The sequence below is a fragment of the Balaenoptera musculus genome, chromosome 1 (genome assembly GCF_009873245.2).
Source record: "Balaenoptera musculus isolate JJ_BM4_2016_0621 chromosome 1, mBalMus1.pri.v3, whole genome shotgun sequence".
Classification (NCBI taxonomy): domain Eukaryota; kingdom Metazoa; phylum Chordata; class Mammalia; order Artiodactyla; family Balaenopteridae; genus Balaenoptera; species Balaenoptera musculus.
In genome coordinates, this window is record NC_045785.1 from 58,917,118 (window position 1) to 58,942,019 (window position 24,902).

The 24,902-nt window shown below is 41.3% G+C and overlaps 1 protein-coding gene across 1 annotated transcript in view; it reads right to left on the bottom strand.

Annotated features, from left to right (window-relative positions):
• The window catches only part of WLS (Wnt ligand secretion mediator), a 111,813-nt gene extending 98,370 nt beyond the window's left edge, over positions 1-13,443 (bottom strand). Inside the window, exon 1 of the mRNA XM_036858494.1 lies at positions 13,086-13,443. Within this exon, the coding sequence (XP_036714389.1) occupies positions 13,086-13,191 (106 nt within the window). The 5' untranslated portion in view covers positions 13,192-13,443. The remainder of the gene's footprint in view (positions 1-13,085) is intronic.
• Between the last annotated feature and the right edge of the window lie 11,459 nt (positions 13,444-24,902).

The following is a 24,902-nucleotide window of genomic DNA, read 5'->3' on the forward strand; positions in this document are numbered from 1 at the left end:
GGTCTGGCTAAGAGAAGTCCAAGTCCAGCTTTTGTGTAGCTTTCTCCTTGGTTTTCGCTTCCTTCCCTTTCAGTGTACACCTGCTGCTTAAATCTCTGTTCCCACCTTCCCACCTGGCTCCACTGGAAAGTCAGCAGGCCCAGGCTCCTCTTTGCCTGCAGGCACCTATTCCACACAGCATGTTTCAGTACAGTTCAGGAACCTGGAAGGATGTGCGGATGAATTCATTCCCACCCACCAGATCAACAAGCTGAACACAATGGAATGCAGAGGTGGTTATTTGAATGTCTTATGCTTTCTTGTCAAGGGCAGTTAGAAAAGCTGACATCACAAATACATTACTGATCTCTAAGAAGAACCATAAATACATCTGCAAAATTCTTAGAAGGGAAACTTTGAAAGATGAATTTTCCATCTTTAAAAGTTTATAGAAAATTAAGCAAATTATGTGATCTTCTTAAAGAAGCTCCGAAAAAACAGCTCTCAGGGAGCAGAAGAAACACACTTACTTCTTAAAGATAATAAATCACAAAATTCCATTATGGTTCCACATTCCCATTTGAATATTCAAGATTCATGTACTAGGGTGCGTTCCTTTTTCTCAGCAAACTTTATCAGCTAGTATGGATAACCACAATCAATTTTCTGCCTTTATGGTCAAATAAATACCCAATACATAAATCAGACCTAGCAGTCAGTAATCACTGTAACACTAGGCATAGGTAATGAAACACTCCCCTAGCAGTCAGGAAACTTGGTTCAAATCTTCTCTCATTGCGATTTCTCTGCGCTTTAGTTTCTATTATATAACAAAACAAGAAAAGGTCCCTTCGCAAAACTCCTCAGACTTACAATTTTATAAATCTAAGCATATAAACCATGAAGGTGACATAATCTTTTAAGTTCAAGTAAGTAATAAGAAACCTGTCCTCATTTAAATTATAAAAGAATAGCCCAGAATAGAGTGTTAGAAATTTTAGGGCTGACCTTAAAGTTGAAGCATTTTAGCTACCCCTGCAACAGGTCCAAAATGCAAGGCATTTATCTATTTCTTCAAAAAGTATTACTAAGCACCTACACTGCACTACCCTGTGGTAACCACTGGAGATAAAGATGAGCACATTAGACCATCCTTGCTCTCATGTAGCTTATAGTCTTACAGGGATTATATTTTAACTTTATTTTTCTTTATAATTCCTTATAGTACAGCACAATAATTCTAGCTAAAGTTTCAGAAGTAGTTAATATTTTATAAGAAAAAGATCATTTCTTTCCTTGAAGCTTGACTTTCAAAGGTCTTTGTCATTTATATTATATCTAGAAGCAAAAACATTTCCCAGTGGATGATGACTTCAATTTTATAATGTAAAACAGAACAACTGGGATTTGCTATGCAGCAAGCATGGATGGAATCTCTCTTCCACATATTGAGTGGTATTCATTTAAAAGTCAAGCTACCTGGGCTATATATGCTATAAAGAGCCGTGACTACTGGCAAGCATTTTAAAAGGCAAAATTTAAGATTCAAATTAAACCTTGGTGAAAACTATCACTAACTGGATCAAAAAGTAAGTTAACTGCTCTAATTCACCAAATGTGTGGATGACATGCTTCTTGAACTGCTGGCTTGCATGGATTATGCTTAATGGGAAGGCTATCAAGCAGGGTTGCTGGGTTTCTAATTTTATGTAATTCACTAACAGGCAGAAATAAGCTGCCATGAGCCTAACTAGACATGGGATGACTCAAAAAAATCCTTAAAAAGTTAACTAGTGACGACTTCTAATTCAGGGAAATGTCTAACATATATTGATGGATCTAGCACATATGCACAGGTAACTTATGTTCTCTCATTTAAACCCATAACCTCCTGTGAGGGAAAAATGTTTAGACGAGGAAACTGAGGCTGGCTCATAGAATGTAAATGGTTTGTTCAAGTTTGATAACAAACCGGATCACACCCATTGATCAACCCAAAAACCGCATGCCAGCAGTTAGAAATCTGATCACTTTAAATCAGTAAGTCTATCACTGAACAGAAACATCATATGGAAAACCTTGAGCCAACACCATGTAGTTTTGCAGTGTGACAATTTCCTAGGAATCTTATAAGAAGCCCAAGTCATTAAAGGCAACTTCCAAATTCCTGTAGCATCACTGCTTCGCTGGGAGAGCTACTCTAACGTGAGATGCACAGAGAGTTGGCGGCTTCCCTGGACAGAGCTGGTATCAGTACCTAACCACATCCTGACCTGGAAATGTTGTCTTCTCAAATATATACTAGTGCTGATTTTGTTCAAATCCCAAACCTACTGCCTCTCCCAAACTATGTTTTCTCTCTTTGTCTTTTTTAACAGGTAGGTGGGGTAGAGAAGTGACATGAGAGAAATTCTCCCGATCTCTAGAAAAAAATAAGATGCTAACTGAAAGGGGACCTTAGCATACTTTTAGTTTAAAAATCTTAGGCATCTACAAATTATTCTGTTTCTTTCTCTTTCATCAACTATTATTCAGAAACACCACGTTCTCATAGAGCATAACTCTGTCCCGTTTGGGCATGTTCAAAGAACGATGCCGGCCAAGGATTTAACACAGGCTGGCTCATGGACATGCAAACACTGTACAGTTAGGAGACTGGGTGACTGAACGGATGTCCAAGGCCCTGGAGTTGCCTGTCACAAGCCCCTCCCCGACCCACCCACTGCCACCTCACAATCTGGAAGAAGTTGATCCCTTCTAAGTACAGATGTGTTCTTTAAGTGACAGCAAGACCCCTGGTGCAGTCTTTCCAAAGCCTCAGTAAAAATCTTATCTACAACTTCCTTTTGCCCAGGCACGCAGGGGCTGAAGTCAGAGCCCATTTCACACACGCCAGAACTAGCTCAACAGAGCAGAGCAAAGAAAGGAATGTGGGGATGTGTCTTTTCTACATTTGAGGCATTCCGTTCTCAGGCGAGTTCTAACCTAAATGAGAGCAGATAAAATATATAAGAACCCGGAGTAAAAGGAACAGAAAAAAGACTTGATCTGCCTTGAGAGAGGGCTGGGTTTCACAGATACGGAGCCCAACTTTTTGGTTGGGATCACCTGAAGGCAAGCATGTTAAAGAGAGAATTAAAAGAAAAAAGAATTCATTACAGCTAAATCAGAGGACGCAGAAAAACAGTGCTTTGTGACTCTGCTTAGTTTCAGCAAAAATAAAAGAAGTAGAAGAATCTACCCTGTAATACTGGCACTTCTGAAATCACAAAAATATGCTTGTCAGACACAACTGCATAAGGCCTTCAACATTTTAAGCCCTGTTTTGGCAATTTGAATTTTCTACTTGCAATTCCCTTCAGAGTGCAGAAATGGCAGACACAAAGGATGAGCAACTTTGTTGTTTCTTTTGTACGTAAAATAGACCCAGAAAATACAGGGCATGTCACTTCCCCTAAACTCACTACAACTTCAGAATTATGCCTGCCACAAACATCCCCTGAAAGCACAAAAGTTAGTCACAGACATTTAGACAAGGAAGCTTTAGACTGATGAAGTCTTTAAACATGAGGATGTCACTTTTGGTTGGATTGGTAAGGACCATAGCGCACAGTTTTGTTTTGTTTTAAGTTTTAAATTTACATTTTCTCAAGCAGGAGAAAGGGGATGTACCACCCGCTCAGCAAACAAGGAAGAAATTTAGCTTTATTTTTGTTTTTTATTATTATGTGGTGTTCTTTCGAATCCACATAGAACAGCTTAACACTCCATATAATCTTACTGCTTCATCAGAAATTAGCTAAGAACATTAAGTACACAAAGGCAAGCAGAAGACAGTAAAGTTATTGCTACTTTATTTTCAAGTAACAGGAAAGTCAATAGAGCTTTAAGAACCACAAGTTGGGAATTTTCTGCACATTAACTCTACGACGGAAATCAGATGATCTTCATGCTGAAACGCAGAAAGAGATATATGCTTGGAGTGCTGACTGGCATTAGAACCTGAGTCTAAACCAAGGCTCTGCCTCTAACTGTGTAAACTGAGCCCCTTCCCTTTCTTGGGACTCCGATTCCTCCTCAAAGGAGGTAGGACAAGACGGTCTCCAAGGCCCTTTCATCTTTACAATTTAATAGCAACAAGCTCCACGGCTTCCATTAAGGCCAGATACCACCAAAGGGGACAGACACAGCGGATCCAAAAAGCTGCACTCATGGCAAGTGATAAGATCGCAAAGCTTTAGAGTGGAATCAATTAACATACCCCAGCCTATAATGTAACGATGCCACTGGAGGGGGAAGGGGTGCTACTGCTAGGTGTGAAATGACTTGCCTATATCCAGAGACCCCAGAGCCCGGGGCATGCTCCCTTTCTCTTCCTGTGTCCTCATGTGACCTACTACACGTCTACATCTCTCTGCTGCCAGTGAGTTTCTGTGGCAAATTGTCCCAACTGCTGTAGACTTAGAAAATGGCATAACCAAGCTCTATTAAAATTGCCTATAAAGCAAAAGTAATTAACCTGGAGCAAAATGTGTATGCTTTAGGACAATGATTTAGACTCATGTTCTTTTTTGCTAGTTATCTGCAACAATATTAATATCTACCATTTGGGGAAGGCTCATTCTGAGACATACAGTTATAATGGGAATTCATGTTAGAAAGCAGGTTGACCTCTCTGTGCACCTTCAAACCCAAAATGAGTAATGCTTTGGGTCATTCCACTTCCCTCTGCCTAAATAGATCCATGAATCTGGAGGTGTTTGACAAAGTGGTGGTGACTCAAGAAAGAAAAAGAATAGAAAATAGACGACGTCAAGGCTAAATTCTTCCAGATCTAAGAGCAGAGAGGTACAGAGAGAGAAAAGTAGGAGGAACGGATAAGGGTTAAGCAGATGGTTTCAGCAAAATGTCCTCTGGGAATCAGATCTCTGGTGGGCCTGGCTCAGTGAGAAACCCAAAGGGTGCCTTATCCTCATGATAGTGGATTCCTCACTACAGTCATCCATGAAATAGGAGGCCTCTGCCCCACATCACAGTTGAGGGTGGGAGCCAAGGAGCTTTTGTGACTTACTTGCGATCACGGAGACCACAGATCGTCTGCAGAGTTACAGCCAAGTTCCTCTCCACTACATGATGCTGCCCTGAGACCAGGCACTCTCTCCCTGGGAGGGTCTCAGTCCAAAACTAAAAGCAGCAGATAACTGGCCCCCAACCAGCTCTCATGAGCTTAACCTCCTTAATCTGGGGATAAAAAAAAAAAAAAAAAAACTGAACCAATCATTTACAGACCGGTTACCTTCTTCATAAAGAAAAATCATAATGCCTTGCCAAAACAAATGTAATAACTTGGCATCTTCTTTCAATTTCTTCTGCTTTCTTGGAAATGTGTATTTATGGATAAAGCCTCTTAGTTAACCCAGGGAATTAACTAGAAGATTAAGAAGGCCCTATAATTCCTGTGGGCCAGTGAAGAAAGAATACCCTTTACCAGGGAATATTAAAAGAATAGAGTAGAAAAGAAAAAGAGGGAGCAGAAATTGCACTTGAAGGCCCAGGATTTAAACAGGCAAGGAGGGAGAAACACTAGCTTAGCTTGGGAGGAGTGGGTGGCATAGGAAGTAGATTCTGGAAATCCAGGCATAAGCTATGTCCCAAAGAGACGTTCTCATATGTTTACAGGGGCCTTAATTTTCCTTTCCTGAATCCATATTCTACTCCTATCTCCCTTCTCCACACCCACATTCCCCTCTCTTGTATTTAACAGCTATATTCAGGACCTATTGTGTATGCTAAGTCTAGCTGGCATTCAGGTTGAAGCAACTCTTTGACAAGTTTTCAATTACAACTCTCAGTTACTCTTTGCAGTGTGTAATAATTTCTTTTGGTTGAGGGGGGGAGCTGGGGTGTAATTTCCTCAGGTTCAGCCCTCTTCAGCACGGCCTGCAAGCACTGGCCAACATTTACAATAGCTGGTGAAAGAGGTTAATATATTTTAGGAATTGGGATCATTTGTATGGGAAGTAACTAGGTCAGTGAATAGTACCCAGGCAGTGATGGGAGTATGTGGTCTGGGAAAGGGGTAGAAGCAGAAAAAGCCAGTCTGAGCTTTCATCTTCTATTGAATCTGTGTAGAATGTTTCATCACACTTGACTCTTTGTTTCCCATAGAAATTGAAGGAACAATAGGAGGAGAGTGGCATTAGACTTGAGAGCATGGCTTGATTCAGTTCAGGATCATGGGCTTGAATGCCAGCCCTCTTATTTACCATCTCTGTTAACTCCGAAAAGTTCCTTAAGTGAGCCTCACATTCATCTGAAAACTGGAGAAAGTACCTGCTCCTCTAGGTTGTTATGTTCATTAAGTGATTCAATACATGTAAAATGTTTTCCATAGTCACCCAATAAATCTTAAAAAAAGCAGCAAATCATAATTAGCCAAATCCCTCACTACCGGTCAGATGACGCTCTGATTATTGCTTTTGCTCCTCTACAAAATTTAATTATGGGTGGAACATGGTAGGGTGGGAGGGATGGAGGGGAGGGAGAGGTAGTGCTAAAGGGCTAAAGAACCTTAGGATTTCTGTATTCTAAAACATATGAGTTGCTCTTTTCTGTTATTTATCAATTCTTTTTGATTAGTCTTATTATGAAAAGGGAAAAATGCAAAACATTTCATCATCAAGTTTGAGAACTTCAGTGCCTCAAGTTCCTCCTCTCCACTCCCATCCAGGCACTTTTTCTGGGAACCATCCACATCTGGCACACTTGTCTATTCTATTGTGCCACCGTTACAACACCTCAGAGAAAACAGAAGACAAATGAAATAGACATGATCTTTTCACGTCTTGATGCTCTCTGTCTCCCTTCATCTCTTAGAGTCACTATCAAAACTGAGGGCAGTAAATCTCTCAATAGAGAAAATCCATCAGCATTTTTTCCAATAGGACATTCATGGTGTCAGCATGGAAGACTCCGGTTTGAAATGCCCTAATTATTATGCATGGGTGTATATATAAACAAAAATTATCCTTTGGGGAAACTGAATTTTCAACTTTCAGTAAGAGGCTCTTCTTTCAACTGCTCTCACTGCCAATCCACACCCTCTAAAAAACCTCTCCAACCTCAGTTAATTTCTTCTCTTCTCTTCCTTTGAAAAAGTCCAGACTTACATAACTGTATAAATATGTTAAAACCACTAACTAGAGAAAATAAAGTTGAGTAATCTTCCTTAAGGTAGCAGAACTCAAACACTTTGTGGCTAATGAACTTGGCTGCTCAGCCAGTTTGATTATTCATAGAATTATGGGGACTGGTTAGAACCTGTAAGAAATTGGTTGGACTGGCATATATAGACTTCTCAGAAGTTGTCCTCCCTTAGCTGGGTCAAGGCTCTGCTTTATTAAGTACAGCTGGACTCCATTTCACCTATCATCAGATTTGATACTTTTTCTTTTAACATGTTACCTGTTGGTTAGAAATGAGAAATTAGTTGCATCTGCAGTGTTACTTATCATGTCTCTCTACATTCAAACCATTTCTATTCAGCCCTAGAAGTCAAGGCTTTGGGAAGTGGGGTCAGGAGCACCTAATGGTTGATAATTCTGGATTGACTGGAATCCAATCCGAGTTTTGACCCTGACTAGCTAGGTAATCTTGAGCAATTTTTCTAGACCTTTCTGTACCTCAGTTTACTTATATGTAAAATGGGTACAACAGTACCAATGTGGCAAGGCTTTGCGTGAATCAAATTAAACAAAGTCTGGCACACAGTACATATTTAACAGATGTTTAGCATTATTTATATTGTTATATTAATATGTTTATGTTAAGATAAAATATTAATATAACTATTTGATGACGTAATTAACAGGGCTTCTCATTTCACATGTTCTCAAATTCCCAGTAGATGAATGAGAATTATCATGATATTAAAAACCTTATCATAAGAAATCTTTTGCTAGTGAACTTGGATTAAGAGGGACTCTTTTCTACCTCTGGCTCCCCAAGGTTACTCAGGCTTCAAGTCCCCTCTTTCCTAAGCCCTAGTCATCATTGTAGCACTATGCTGGGTACACATTAGGCTCTAATCAATATTTTGCACATTAGGTAGGTAACATACATGAGCTCTAAGCTAAGGACTTTCACACAATTCCAAATTCTAAACCTCCATAGAAACACCTTTATGAGGAAGATAAGGTAAGAATCTTTCCTCAGTCTACATGGATTAAAAAAAAATTTTTTTTAAGGCTGCATTATTGCAAAATGTCAACTAGCTAGGAAAGGCTTTGAGTCTAGATCTGGGTTCCAGGCAGGGGACTTGAAAACCTTACAAAGCCACGCTATTATCTCAAGGAAATGTTTCTCACTTTGAACAGGGAAAAGGGAAAGTTCCAATAGAAGGCTAGACAGGCTGTACTGAATGATTAGATGAAAGCATGATTAGAGATTGTTAGCACTAGCATGACTTTGTTGCAATAACCAAGTAGATAGCTTAGATAGTTTTTTAAAAGTCAAATAATGTAATTTCAATTACAAAAAATTTCCCACTCTTTACAAAAGAATTTTTGAGGTTGCACAGTACTTCTACAAGCCATATTAGATACTCTGACAGTTAACAAAGAAAAAAATGACATGGTTTAGTCAGATATGAAATTTTACAAAATAAGAATCAAATACAGAAAAATGTGGAGTAACATCAACCAAAAGCAAGTTCATTAGTTCTTTTTTCACCAGATACCCAAACACTGCAGGATTGCCAAGTATTGCACTATTAATATATGTTAAAATGTAATAAATACCACAACAAGTTTAAAACTTAATGTGTTGGGAAGCAAACACTTATATACGCTGCATAACTGTAATTTTATTAAATTTCTTAAAATCCTGCCCCTTTCAAATAAGTGATAGTGGCAGAAACAAAAACTCTTCATATGAATGGACCACAATCAAAACCATCCATAGTTTCCATTCAAACAATAATAGCACAATAATATGGGCTATATCATTGAAAAGCAGTAGATAAGTCCATGCTAAAATTGAGAAAACTGATTATACATGTGTGCATATGTATGTGTATTATACATGTATACACACATATAATATTCTCAGCAATAAAAAACAAGAAAAGGCTGCTCACATACTAAGCCTTTGAAAGAAAGCAATCCTTCCTAAAAAAATAATAATGGGCAATTTGTTGATACTTATTTGGGTTTAAGTTTGGAATATTCTAATTTATGGGTATGCTTAAAACAATGCAATAATTTTCTATTCATCCAATCCTGATCTTTATACTCTTACCAGTTTTAGAACAGGTGGGAAGGGTGACCTGCTTTTCCAACCATTATATCTCCCAGACATGACTAATTTGAAGCTGAGCAAATTGCACATAATAGGCCAGGGAATCAAGTTCATGATTTTTAGTCGGCTGCACTCTTGTTTCAGCACACATGGTCTCCTTCCCCTCCCCCCTTCTACCACCCCTGCAGCTGCTTCTCCGTGAACTAAACTCACCAAACGTAAAATCAAAGGAAAATTACTTTTTAAATTTTCTGCAGGCTTATTTTTAAGGAGGCTAAAGATTAAGCTGTATCTCTAAAAATATTTTCTTTTCCTTCAGGGGTTCTTAAATTTTTAAATGAATTCTAAATACAAAATAAGTTAGCCACTTAAGAAACCTTCTGAATACATAAGAAAACAATCAGATGCATGATTTTATAATGACTCAAAGTTTTTACAAAAGCATGGCATAATTCAGTGAATTCTTAAGTACCCCAAATTCTACCACATAAGATATTGCTTTCCAGAGACTTCTTGAAAAATCCCATTAAAGGCTTAGCAGTATACAGACCCTGGCACAAAACAAGCACAAAAACAAACAAACAAACAAAACCTTGGTTCTAAGAAGGCTGTCGGAGCAGGGGAGGATTTAAGCTGACTAAACCAAAACCCAATCCCTCTTACTTCCTTTTTACCTAGTGTTTAAATTTTTCCCCATCAATTCTAGAAGGCTACAACCAAACACCAGTCTGAATGTCACATAAAACTTAAGCACTGAAAAATTCATACAATTTCACAACTGAAAGGAATCTTAAACTCATCAACCTACCAATGAGGAGACTGAAGCCTGTTGGTTAACTGAAAAAGTGCCTGTCACCTTGGGTGCGTGGTTTGTCATTATTGTTTGGGGGTGGTGGTTGATTGTTTTTGTTTTGCGTCTGCGTGCGTGGAGTACTTACACCCTTACAATCAGGAGCTTTGCCATTCGGATCCTCCCCTTTCTAGGCTGTCATGTTTCCTTTCATCTAGGACAACAGTGATCAAAAAGGAACATTATATACCAAGGCCAATTCAAAGTGAAGATTTCACTTTCTCACTTGGCCTCTGCAGATGAATTAGAAAGACACTGCACACTCAAGACACCGGACTTCCTACGGATCAATAGGGTTGAGCAGTGAAGAAGTTCTGTTCTCACTGGGGGGGGTGGAAGAGGAGGTTTCTGGACTTTACTTAGACTTTCCAGCCTATACACTTCTCCTTCAGCCACTGATTCCACTCACTTTCTTGAAGTTCCATCCTTTGCTTAGTTTCACCTGCTTTCCAGTTTAGGGAAGTCTGGTGGGAAAACATATCACTTACCTTTTGTTGATATTTATTTCCCATGTTTGGGTCTTATAGCATACCTAAGTTCTTAGATTTGTTTAACAGCAAAAAAAAAAAAAATTACTCTATCTCTATAACTGGTTGAGGTAAAGGCTAAGCCACTATTCAAGTGTTACGGTGAAATGGATCTGATCTTTTCAGCCTTCAGGCCGGAACTAGGGACATAGCCTTGGCAACTGAGGAAGGAGGAGAGGTAAGAGGTAAACGTAGACAACAATTTCCCCCAAGAAGTTTTATACAGAGATAGTTTTCTTTTTCAAGCAAAGATGGAATTAAATCAGTTGATTTATTGAGGGGAATCTAGACCTATCACTAACTTTTTGAGATTGTTATCAGATACGGTCACTAATCAAGTTCTCGGGGAAAAACAACCCTTGGCACCACTTACTCCAAACAAACCCCTCTTTGAACATACAACTGTTCTGATCCTATGGCAACTCCAATGTCCAGCAGCCACTCACCAGTGCCCTTGGACCTTCTCCACAGTACTAAGATTCCAGAAATTATGCTAGTTCCAGAAGTGCCCTAAGAAACCTACAACAGTGGATAATGGGCTAGATCAACTTTAGAAAAAGAAACACACACCAACAAATACCAGGGAACTATGTGTAATGGTTCACTACTTGTGCAAAAACCTCAAAGAGGATGAAGGTCAGACAGGGATAATAGGCCAATTTAATTCTGAAAGCACAAGGTGCAAGAAATTTTAATTATGGTCTGCCACTGAAATCACACAAGATCCAATGGCATCTAACTGCAACTGCTCATCAAGGGAGACAAGAGGTGTAATTGTAACCGCTGCATAATCACCGTGAGGGCACAGAGAAGGCTGCCTTCAGCTCCCAGTAGAGAATGTATTAAGAGCCTCGAAAAATCCAATACAGGGAAACATGGAGATTGCACGTAGCTAAACAGGAGCTCCTAACGGGAGGGGTGGGGGGAGGGTTCCAGGAATAAAAAGATTACGCTGTTTGACCCAAATTGAGGATATGAGCTTGGAAAACTCTGAACCTCCTTCTGCTTTGTGGATACACACACAGCGAAAGGCACGATCTCCTCCAGAAATTTCTCTCCTTGGTGAAGCTTCACCCGCTCTCCTTTGTTTCAACAATTAGCTTGGATGTTACGGTGATTTACAGAACCAGACTCCCTTTCATTTGTTCCCATCAAACCCAAGTCTGGAGACAAAACGCCACGCACAGGACTCGAGGTGCCCAAGCCTGTGCAGCTCTCACGACCACGACGACACCCGCGCCGCGCGGGCTCCGGAAAAGGGACGCGCGCAGAAAGCCCCTCCGTAGACTCTCCACTCCGCAAAGTTTTACAGATCTGCGAAATACGGAAGCCAAGCCTCTCATCCGCACCCGTGGCGAAGTTGGCGCTGAAGTTTGCGCCGGGACGTCCTAAATCTCGAGGGTAAGGGGAAATCGAGTGTGCGGAGAGGCGGGAGGATAGATGGAGACACGGCGAGAAGAAGGGAGTATTTTTGAGTGGAAGGTCCGTGAAACCATCTTCTTCACCCGGAAGCGTGTTTGGCTCGAGAGGTCCGGGCGATGCACGCCAGGGGAGGTCTCCCAGGGGGGGAGCTGTCACCTGCGGGGGGCTGCGGCGGGGGCGCAGGCCGCCCTCCTAGGCGCCAAGGCAGGACCCGGGGCTCCAGACTCACCGGCTCTCGGAGCTCTAAGAAGTGGGGGAGGGGAGATTCGCGAGAGGGCGGGAGGCCAAAAGCAACACCTTTCTGATACGCCTTTCCCCTCCGACCTCTCCAACTTCCCGCAGCGCCATCCAAGGACTTTCTCCCACCGTACCTCACCCCATCCAGGCTCCGGGCCAAGGCTCGGACCTTGCGGACGGCCACGGCGGGGCGTGGGATGGGAGTGCGACGAGGAAGCCGAGGGCACGAAGGTCAGGACCCAAAATGCAAACTCTCAGCCCCCAGCTGAGACAACCCAAAGCGTTTACACATGCAGAGATCACAGCCCTGTAACAGGGCTCTCTGGGTTTGCGCCGGGCGCAGTTCTCCGACTCTTCAGTTGTTCCTAATAAAGTCGATTACGTTGCCCTCCGGGAGCTGATTGGGAGGGAAGCGAGAGGAAAAGGGGGGGAACGCGGGAAAAAGCGGGGGGAGCGGCAATCAACTTTGTAACCCAGCGCTTCCTCGCGCGATCCGTCGCCATGCTTAAGATTCCCACCCCCGTTACCCCCCTCCTTCCTTTCAAGTGGATACTGAAACTAGGCCAAAACTTTTCCCCCTCCTTTTCTCTTAGCCACTAGACTGGATTGTGCCCCACGGAGCCCCATGGAGCTCTGCTTTCTTAAGCACAATAGCCGGACTAATTAGATCATAGAAGCAAGGCAGTGATACTGTAACAAGTAGCCGAAGAGGCAAAGAGGGAAGGGGCCCGAAAAGAGAGAAAGGGGGAAAAGTTTGCAGCTCTCGCACTTACCAATCAAGCCTCCCACCAGAAAGGCGATGATTTGGAACAGGAGCAGAATCCCACCAACAATGCACAGCTTCTTGGTGCTCATGTTTTCTATAATTGCCCCAGCCATTTTTGCGCCCCCCTTTTTCTTTTCTCCTTGAAATAAATGTTTTAGGGTGTGCTTTTTGCTCCCTTTCCTCTCACGCTCCCTTCTCCCTCGCCTCCTTTCTGGGCGCTGCAAAACTTCAGGGGTGCGGGAGCGCGGCGAGGATGGGACCGGGACGGAAGGCGCCCGCACGGATTCCCCCGGCACAGCCGGCTCGGGCTCCCCCAATGCCAGGAGCTGTGATTGTGGCCGCTCCGCCGCCTGTGGACGCTTAAAGGAGCAGGGAAGCGGATCACATGACGCCGCCTCCCTCCCTTTCTTCCTCCCTCCCTCTCGCGCTTCCTCCCTCCCTCCCTCCCTCCCGCTCTTCCACTCCCCCTTGCCCTTCAGTGCGGGGCTCCAAGCTCTGGCGGGTGCTGGTGTCCCGCTCCCGGGTCTGGAAGGCAACCTGTCCCGCCAAGGGCTCGTGTCGTTTGGGGGTTGATGTTGTTGTTTAGTGGGTTCCCCCTACTCCGCTTCCCACACGTTTCCTCTTCTGGTGCGAGATTTAAATCCCCCGTGGGCAGCTCGGCAGACCTTTAACTTACGCGTTGACTTTAGGAAATGGTCCCCACCCCCAACTGCTAGAACTCTCTTTAGGAAAGAGGAGGAGAATTTTTTAAAGGGACCCAATAGATGCTTAAGTCAAAGCACGGAGATGCGGAATAAAGTCTCAGCTGGGCTTCCTTCTGCCTGATCCCAGCCTCGTTATTGGGCAAATACCCAGCTAAATCTCCCCCACTGCACCCCTTGGGGAACCCTGCGCTCCAGCCAGATCAGGCCACTGTTCATTACCACATTATCCCCCCACTCCATAGGTTTCCAGAGCCTTAACCCTGGCTCTTGCCTTGAAAGAAAATATATTCTACCCCATCGGAGTTTTAAACCTCATTTAAAAACCAGCTCGCCTGAAAAATCTTTCTTACTTTCGAAACCACCTCCTTTTAATATCTCCGGGCGTTAAGCCCCTACAATTCCTGTGTTTACGTTCTTACCTTCCATCGCAAGGACTTGTGTGTACACGTTTGTCTCCACCATTTAGCTGTAAACTCCTGGGGGATAGGGACCGAGTGCTCTTCATCTTTGTACCCCCTGTGGTGCTTAACAAAATTCTAGCTCTAGTAGGTCCTCTGTAAAGTTTTGTGGAATGAATAAATAAGTGAATGTGAAAGCAAGCCCACGGTGTGCATTTCAAAAGCCTGAGACCTTATTTGCCTTAGAGGGAACACATATTAAGTTACAATGTTTGTCCTCTCTTTGTAAGGATATATTTATATTTATGCTTAACTTCCAGGGGGAAAGGTAAGTGGGACTCTAGAGATTTCCTGCTCCAGCAAGTCTAAATTCCTGGGCCTGGCTGGCTGTTCCATGTTACATAAACTAGCCACTTGGCCAGTATAACTCACATTGCCCAACAGACCCTTGGTTTGGTAACACCCTATTAGCACCCATACACAGCTTCCACCACCCACCACCCCTTACATACCTGGTTTCTTGTCCCTCGCCTCCACCTACACCCTCCTCATGCCAAGGGAATATCCCAAGTCCTGTCTCCTCCTCTACTCTGTTCCTGATTTCTCGGTGCCCTTATAGAAGATGCCATGCAGGATACACTTAATAGAAGTGTTAGATTCTAATCTCCAACTAGACTAGGAACTCCTTAAGGACAGGTGCCAAACCATACGTATATAAAATTCCATCTCCTTGGAGTCTAACAGTTTTTAACAGTTCTGGGGATACAGTTGCTATTTATTTATTCTTTCCTTTAACCAATAGGCACATATTGCGCCCTTAACTTGTCCCAAGCTTTCTTTTCTAAGTACTTGAGGATAGCAAGATGTGAAGACACTTGCCCTTGACCTGGAGGAGCCCCAGACTAGCTGTTATTCACTGACTAGTGATTAACCATCTTTACTTTAAAGAACAGCAGATCAAATGGCAAATGGTCAGAAATAGACAGAACTGTTGTGAACAATAGCGGTCAACACTTTGGTACCCAAACATAGATAGACCAGCGTGGGTTATTTTTGCATTCCTTCTTTACCTTTTCAGAATCTTACATCATTATTTTTTCCCTGTCAGTATTGGTTCCAGAGCATCATAAAAAGAGGTAAGAATGTCCTTCTCACCTTACTGCTAGTTAACTCCACATTCTGTGTTCTCATCTCAACAAGCTGGCAACTTCCACACATTTAAATAATAATGCCTTAGGGTTAGAATTCCTTTTTTTAATATCAAGGGATATTTCTAAAGTAAGGTTGACAGGATTCAATATCAAGATTTACTCTCCATTTGATATTACATTTCACTATTTAAGAAGAAAGAAATGGGTGTCCCATGCACTTCAAGTTTGAATTGGATCCATAAGATATTCTTGGCTAGTTGCATTGGTTTATTCATTTTAGATTAATGAGTCCTCAACTCATTTTTCTATCAACTGCTACAACACACCCCATCCCCTGTAGCTCCCAAATGCATCTCTGCAGAGTAACTGGCTTAACTCCTTATGTTCCAGTGTCCACATCTGGAAACCAGAGGCTTGGGATAAAATACTGGTTCCCCACAAATATGATCCCCTATTTTGAACAGGCACTTATATAACCATTTTTATTAAAAAGAGATATTTCTAATTGCTAATAAATGCTTCTAGCTTGCCTGAGATTACCAATATTGCCAAACTGAGTGTAGGGCAGACAACATGCAATATTCATCACCATGAACTGCTTTTAAAAATTCACAATGTCTATTATGTCTTTATGAATATTAAAAGTGACTATCGGATCCGTATTTCCCAAGGGAATAACACAGATGAGTAGAAAAGAGCATGAGTGTTTGAGTCCCCTGGATCTGGGGTGTAGCCTAGAGCCCAGCTCTGCCTCTTGCTGTGTGTGATCACCATAAACCATTACACAGTCATTTACCCACTCTGAGGCTCAGGTTTCTCATCTGTAAAATGGAGATCATAATAGCACCTACCTCATGGTATTCTTGCAAGATATGATGATGATGATGATGATAACGATGATTATATTTAGGAACCCTTAGAAGAAAACAAAAACCTTGTGTTAAAAGACTAGTAAAACTGATCACTAATTGGTTCTTTCTCAGCTCTAAGATTTTATCATGTTATAATTATTTTTGGAAGCATATTTTAGGAGCAGTCTGGGTGATTAACTATTTGACAAAAGGGCTAATAAGGCCAACATCTGGTATTGAACTCTGAACAACACTCAGTGAACCTTAAATATAGATATTCTATTCTAAAAACTGCACCCAATCACCAGTAAAACACTTTTCTGGAGTCATTAGGTACATTGTCCAAAAGACAGATAATCCAAGGATGCAATCCAACTCTGCCAACTGAAGCTGATCATTCCAACTCCATGTCGCTAGACTTTAAGTTGGGGATCCTGATTTATCCATTGATTTATTTGAAGGGCTTGGCATATGGAAGGTCATAAAGATTGCAGTGCATATTTATTGAATGGATGAATGAATGAATGAACCAACGTATGAATAAATGAATATCTCACTGAAGGTGGATTCACTGCAATTCCTCCCCCTCTCCCAACCCCCATTCCTGTATAGCGTTCACTGACTAAATGCCTTTCTGGCACATTTTCCTGTGCTGAAGTTTGCACATCTATCTATATATGTGCTGTGTTGTCACCCGTGGCTGGCAAGCTCCTTAAAAACAAGGAGATATGACCTGAGCCTTTGTGTCTCTCACAGCCCCAGCACAGCAACTTGCACAGAGCGAGGCTCAGTTCCTCAAGTTGAGAAAGCCCCCTTTGGAAGCCAAGGGTGGCATATCATTATTATCATCGCAGTAAATGTAACATAGAAATACAAAAGAGTTGCACCTACCTACTCAAACACGTAATTTACTTCTCAGAGGGACCTAACAAGAGTAATAGTCTCACTCTGAGGCTTCTCATTCTCATAAATAGCTTTTATCCATAAATGGCATCCCCGCAGCTCCTCCGTTGTTGGTATTTTCTCACAGTTAGTGCCTGTGAATGTGAGCAGGCATTTTGGGTTCACACTCTATTATTCAGTGTCACTTTTCTCCCTCTCTCTGTCTCTCTCCCTGAATGTATATATATATATATATTCAGTTTCTTTTAAAATGCTTATTTTTTTTCCACACGGAACCACCCTTCCCTTCTTTCTCTGAGTCCCATTGTCTTGTTTCATGTATACACACAAGACCTTTCCCAGCCCCTCCCTTCACAGGCTAACCTTGGGTAGGAACTATGTAGAACCCAGAGCTTGGAAGACCAGTATTTCAACCTGATCTTTAGATGAATTTGTTTAATTAATAAATATCCCACCACTCCTCCCTTTTTACACATCAGCACCTGCCCTGAAGTTCTCCATTTCACTTTTTCTTTTACATTCCGCATACATTTCAGACATTAGGCTTATTCATGCCCAACTTTAAGTCTTACTAATTGTGTAAATAAACTTGAGAAAATTACTTACCTTTTTGATATTTATTTTTCTTATTTCTTAAAAAATTTAAAAAAAAAGGTGATACTATAACCTCATAGTTTGTGGTGAGCATTAAGTAAAATAATGTTACAAAGTGCCTAGCACAGAGCCTGGCACAAAGTGGGCACTCAACAAACATTTTGCATGCTATAAAGGAGGAGATTTCTGTTCCCAGATAGAAAAAAACAAACAAAAAAACCCCAAAGAACTATGAAACACCTAATTATTGTGTCTTATGAAATTGTCCCTTTGAAGTTGCAACCCGGAAGGGCAGGTAAGAAACTTTATAGGTTTCCAGAGGCCTCTGGTGGGAGGCAGCTGACAACTAGGAGTAGCCAGCCAGCACCCTGCTGCTTCCCAGGCTTGAAAGAAGCTTCGGCAGAGAGCAGACATGCCTCCAGTGTTTAAACCTCAGAGGTCACACATGCTGGGTTCCTGGAGCAGAGGTGGAGGAAAGGGCTTTTTCTCTTAGCCTGTTTTCGTGGCCTGTATAAGCCTAATGGGGTCTGAGCTGACTGCTTCCGACACTCCCCATCCTCTCATGACTGCCCTCCCTCCCCACCTCACCGTGTACAAGCTCCTTTCCATCTGCTCCTCCCCACCGAGAGTGGCAGTGGGAGGAGGACCTGGAGGGCGATCCTATGATGTGTGGGCAACACTCAACACCGTGGCACAGAGTCAGCGCACAAATTTTGCTGAATGAATGAATGAATGACAAATGAACATGTCCCAGTCCCTGACTGTCCGGGGGTTCCACAAGGCCCCCCACAGGTGGCCAATGGCAAGAAGAGGGGCTCAGGCTTAACGTCAGCCCTAGACCATCTGGGGTGAGAATAGGCCCTGACTTGGACCAAAGCCCAGTCCTTACCCCATGTTAATTGTAAATTAGCTCAGAATCATCGCTAAGCAGCTCAGCATGAAGGACAACCTCCAATAAAAACAGCTTCAGGCATCTATGTGTAATGTGGGAAAGTAAAGGTTGTATGAGAATAAAATACGTGAAAGTCAAGGAACTTCATATTTCTACTTCCCACTAGCCAAAGGAAACTGCGATGACTGGGAGTGAGGGAGGGCAGGTAATGCCCCAAATGTCAGATACATGGCAGCAAATAGCCCCTAATAATAACACCAATAATTGTAACAGCAACAACAACAAGAACTTATATTGCTTCCTATGTACCGAGCACTCCGTGAAATGCTTTACGTACCATTAATGCACGTGATAACTTTTGAGGTAGGTACTATTTTTATCATTTTTAAAAGGGGAGAAAGCCAGTTCAGAGAAGTTAATGAACATTCCCTTGGCCACAGAGCTAGTAACTTGGGGAATTAAGATTCTAAAGTAGATGCAACACTCCATTCATTCAATCACCGAATATGTACTGAACTCCTCTAAGTGCCAGGGGCTGATCTAGACCCTGGGGAAGAGCAGTGAGCCCAACACAGGCCTTGTCCTCATGCAGCCTACTTTAGAAAGCTCACTTCAGAGCCTAGGTTCTTACCTCCTTTATGTCAGCCATGCCCTTTGAACTTATCAAAGAAAGAACCCCATAAGGCTGTGGAAGTGAGTAGAAATCATGTTGTCATTGGGCTGAGGGGCCTAACTCCTGCTTTCCCATGTTTCCCTCAGGAGACAATCATTCAGAAACCCCTTTTCCTGCCAATTCTGAGACAGGCCCTGTTTTAGTGTTTTTCAGCTACTACTTAGTTCATACACTCAACTCTGTTTTTTTCTTCAGCACCTTACTCTCAATCAGGTCAAACTCCCTCCAATAAAGCCTTAAATCTTTGCAATTCTTTCCTTGCTTGGATCTGCCACTAAGGCTTTTCCAAGTTGAAGATCAATTTTCAAGTCAAATGACTCCTGGAAGAAATTGTTAAGCATGATTTCACAGTGTTTTGAGAACATCCTTGAAGAATATACATTAGGAAAAGACATTCAATGCACAAAATTAATTTTGGCTTAGCTAAGCTGCAGATTGAGTCCTAAAACATTTTTGTTTGATATTGTGTTGTCTCTACACAAAGTTTCAAGTTGCTTCATAAGTATTATTCATCTTACTGTATCATTTATATGGGTAAAAATTCCTACTTCTGATATATGTCTTACCTTTCTAGGAAATCTGATACCTGAAGCCTGAATGATTTGATGATACTTTTTTTTCATTTATTTCATAAAGATTTATTATACCTTTACCATCTGCCAAGTGTCTGGCAAGTGCTGGGATACAAATACAAGAAGGACAGATATACTCTTACTCTCGTAGAGTTTATAATCTCAGGTGTGTCCAAGGATCTTGGTGATGCAATGGCTCTATTAGCCAAGATAGTAAGCCCTAAAGAATCACTGGTATAAGATGCATGGAAGACACTCTGACCTGAGAAAGAGAAAGGGATGTGCTCTGAGAGGGGGTGTGTCTTCCTTGGCTGGATGTACGAGGTCCTCCACACTCTGGCTCCATTTAACCTTCACAGAGTCAGCATAGTGTAGCAGTGAAGAGCATGGATCTGGGGCCAGATTACCTGGGATCTGAATCCTTGCTTTGCCAATTACTGGTTGTGTGCCTGGGCCAGTTAGGGTAATTGTTTTGTCACTCAGTACCCTCACCTGTAAAATGGGAATAATAATACCCTCCCCAAGTATGATCATTACGCAGATTAAATGGGATAATTTGTGTAAAGTATTTAAAACTGCCTGCTTTTAAGTTCAATGGATTTGCTAAAAATAAATAAACAAATAAATTTTTTCCTTTTCTATCACTCCCACAAATGTACCTTGGATTCTGTTCACTTTAACATCTTGATAAATCCCCAAAGCACCACGTGTTGTTGGATATATATCCATTAATAATTATTATTACTATTATTATCATCATTATTAATGTATGGGATATCTCCTATATGCCACGTGCTGTTTGTATAGTTATTGGAGGCAGCGTAAGAAGCAAGGATAAAGATCAAACGGATGTGGGTGGAATTCCCTGGGCAAGTAACATGACCTCTTAGAGCCTCAGCTAAGTCACCTGTAAAGTAGAGATGATCACATCTCCACAAAAGCTGTGGAGAAGATTGAATACATTCAATGTATAGAGAGCTTAGTAAAGTACCAGGCATTTGATAAGCACTCAATAATGAGGAACTAGAGGAAGAGTGGGAGGAAGAAGAGGAGAATAATCTTAGAGGTGGCTGACATTTTTTAGTTGGAAAACAGGTTCAGTGCTCTCAACCCTTGCCTTCCCATCCTTCCCTGTTCAGGGACTCTTCCTTCCCCCATGCTTTGTTCCCATCAACTCCAATTCCTTGTAATCCTTGTTGAAAACTCTCTCATGGAACAACCCTGCTCTTATGGAGCTGTGGAGCTGTCTGTTGGAAAGAATGGGATACTAAGCTTCTAGGACTGCTTGCTGAAACTCTATTTTTCCAGTATCACAGATACACTTGGAGATACTTTTTGATTCTCCTGCCTCATAAGCAGATACAGTATCTCCTTTGGGTGAACCCTCAAATAGCTATGTCTATTATGTCCCTTCACACATGTTACCTGATATTGTAGTTCTTTGGGCACTTGTCATATCTACTCTATTAAGTCACACATTTTTTTAAGGTAAAAGGACTGTGTTTTACTCAGAAGACTTTTTATTTAATTCTATTAGAAACCCAGGCTCTGTAGTGGTTCTCCCAGATCTTTCTTCCTGATCTTTGCCTCTTCACCTCCCTCTCAAAACAGTTGTTCTATTTTACTGAGGAAGTTGGGGGAAGGAGCCATCAGGTATAAACATTCTTAGCCTCCAAACTCATCAATATTTTCCGATGCCTGATGTCCAAAGAAGCAATGAACCCCCTCTTGGGCAAAGCATACAACTTTTCTGGTGCATATCCACCTTTACTTATGCTCTTAGGCCTATTTTAGAGAGCTGGCCAGCACAGCCTAAGGGTTAAGAGTGTGGGTTCTGTTTAGCCCCTGCCTCCAGGGTGAGAATAAGGATTAAATGAATTAGCCTGTGGAAAGCACTTCCTAGATAGAGTACTTAGCACATGGTATACAAACAATAATTGTTAGCTATTATTATTAATTACCTTCCATCACCTTCTACAACTTGCTTCTTTAATGATCTTTTTTCCTACCTTTCTTCAATCTTACTCTCAAATCTCCATCGTAAAATATATCCTTCGCATTCTCCTTAATCCATCATCTTCACTGGCTTCCTTTTGGCTGTGAATCAAATTTCTGGAAAGAATGGTTCATATTTATAACCTCATTTCCCATTCCCTCCCTGACTTACTGCAGACGATCTAGATTCCAGACCCAATGTTCCACTGACTCTACTCTTCTCTAATCTGACAAAGATCACCAGTGACCTCTTTGGTCTTCATCCTACTTGATGCCTCTGAAATTTAACACTCCTTTTGGAAAAGCTCTCCCTACCTCAGCTTTAATAACTTTGCTTTCTCGATTCTCTTCCTATTTCTCTAACATCCCCTTCGCCCTCTTTCACCAGCTTCATTTCCTCTGCCCACTCCTTGAATGGTAATATCCCTGAGTATTCTTTCCTTTACCTCATCTCTTCGTATAGAATCTGTGGGCAAATCTGGATCTTCAGCCCTGACCTCTTGACTGAACTACAGACTCATAGAGTCTATAGATGTCACTTCCTAGACATCTCTGCCTACATGCATCTCCAAACCAACCAGGTGTCTTCCGTATCTCACTTAATAGCCCAACTTTCCAACCAATTACCCAAGTTACATGTCTCAAGGCAATCCTTGATTCATTACCCCCACATCCAATCAGTTATCCAGACCAGATTCTGCTGTCTTCCTTATTCATAATGAGCTACCTTTTCATCTCCATCCTCCCCACTTCTCTGCAACTCCAGACCCTCATTATCTCTCCAAATTGGGACTACTGAAGACCTTCCTTATCAGTTCTCCAATCTCTGGTTTCTTACTATAGATAATCCAGTCTGCACACAGTTTCCAAGTATGATCGTTATAAAACACAGATCTGTTTTGCTCACTTTCTGAATATAATTCTATGGTATCTTCCTACTGCCTACAAATAAAGCCTACTTTTTAAGCCCTTGTCTAGCAAAATTCCACTGAGTACTCTAAGATCTAGTTCTTTTGTACTACCTTTTGTTCCCAGACTCACCAAGGCACTTCTTTGTACTTCACTGTGTATAATTCACAGTCTAGCTTATGTCTTTCTCCTTGTGACATAATTATTGGGATAGACTAGTTGACCCCTAAGGCAATGTTACCAAGCTATGATTTTGTGGTATTTTTCCTGTTGCATTGTCTGTTTAAAAGTGCTGGCTATCCAGAGACCCAATGGAAACCTAGAAATTATCCTAGACTTCTCATTTGTAAATGTAGTCAACAGATACTGACAATATTACCTGCCAGGCATCATAAATAATGCATCATTATAATAACACAAAATACTCATATCATACTTAATACGTAACAGACCCTGTTTGAAGTGAGATAGATAGTTAGGGAGATAGATAGATAGATAGATAGATAGATAGATAGATAGATAGATAGATAGATAGATAGATAGAATGTGTAAATATATAACACTTAGAACTGCTAGAGTATAATACAAATATATACCTCAAATAGTTGTAGTGAGGATTAAGTGTTCTAAGTGTACTCTTATACATATCCCTTAGAACATTTTATCCTCACAACAACCATTTGAGATACATGCTATTATTCTATTTTAGACACTGGGGAAACTTTGGTTTAGAGAGGATTAGTAATTTGCCCAGGATCACACAGTTAATAAACACTGGAGCTGGGCTGTGAACCCAATCAGTATAGCACCAAAGTCCTTGCACTTAACAGATGCTCTCTTCTGCCTTTGATTCAAATAGCAGTGATAGTAGCATACCTTAAGGTTTTCTATGTACCAGGCACTGCTCTGAATATATTACATGTATTACTTCATTCAGTCCTTACAACACCCTCTGTGAGGTAGGTGTCATTTTCCTCCTTGATTACCTATACAGATAAACTTAAAGAAAACTGAATAAAAGTTCAAACTGGAAACCCATAAAAACCTTGAAATGAATACTCAGTGCAAAAGAGTATACTTTTACTCTTTTAAAGGCTTGTTTCAGAAATCCTTGGAATTTTCTATTTCTCAGATCATTTAACACAAACTTTTAGGTACCTTTCCAGTATGAGAGTGAGGGTCTCTTTTATTCAGTCAACCATCTACATATTAAGCAAACATTTATTGAATACCCACTGTATGAAGGACACTAAATAATCCAGAGAATGTTTCTTCTCTTCAGAAAATAAAAATCTAGAAAATGAAAAGGACATTAAAACCAACAAGTACAATAAAGTATAACAGGTAGAATTACAAAGGGGTTAAGAAAACAGACTCTAGGGACTTCCCTGGTGGTCCAGTGATTAAGGCTCCGTGCTTCCACCACAGGGGGCACAGGTTCTGTCCCTGGTCGGGGAACTAAAATCCCGCATGCCTTGCAGTGTGGCCAGAAAAAAAAAAAACAAAAAACACGAACTCTAGAACAAGATAGAGCTTGTTCAAAGCCTGGCTTTGCCACATACCTCCTGTGTGATCTTAGGAAATTCACTTAAATTACTTATGCCTACATCGTATGATTGCTATCAAGATTTTAAGTTTTACTATATATAAAGAACTTTGATCACTGCCTGGAACATGGCAACACTAAGTAAAGGGCAGCTGTAGCTAGTAGTAGTAGCAGTAGTTGTTGTTTTAATGGAATTACCATATAAGGAAACATAGGCATTGAGAAGCAAGAACAGAGTGAGTAAAGGAGTTCATATAAGTCTTTAGAGAAAAAGATAACTCTAGATGAGTTTTTAAAAATGAGCAGGTGTTCTCCAAGTAGGCAAAATATATAGATAGATAGATAGGCAACATTAAAATCAGAGAACAGTAACTCCTAAAGCTCATACAAAAGAGGTAGTATAATGTGTCATTGTGTCTCCACCATATTGCTTTGGAGACCTATAGCCATGGGAAATAGGAACACAACAAGGGTGGAGACGTGATGTTCTCATTATGATTATAGATCTTTAAAGCTATCATTTGAAACCATGTTTATTATTGGACTGGGAATAATAACACGTCTTCTGTGTTTGTATAGCACCAATTCTGTACAATTTTAAGATACTATCTTAGTAATCTTCACAACCTTGGAGGT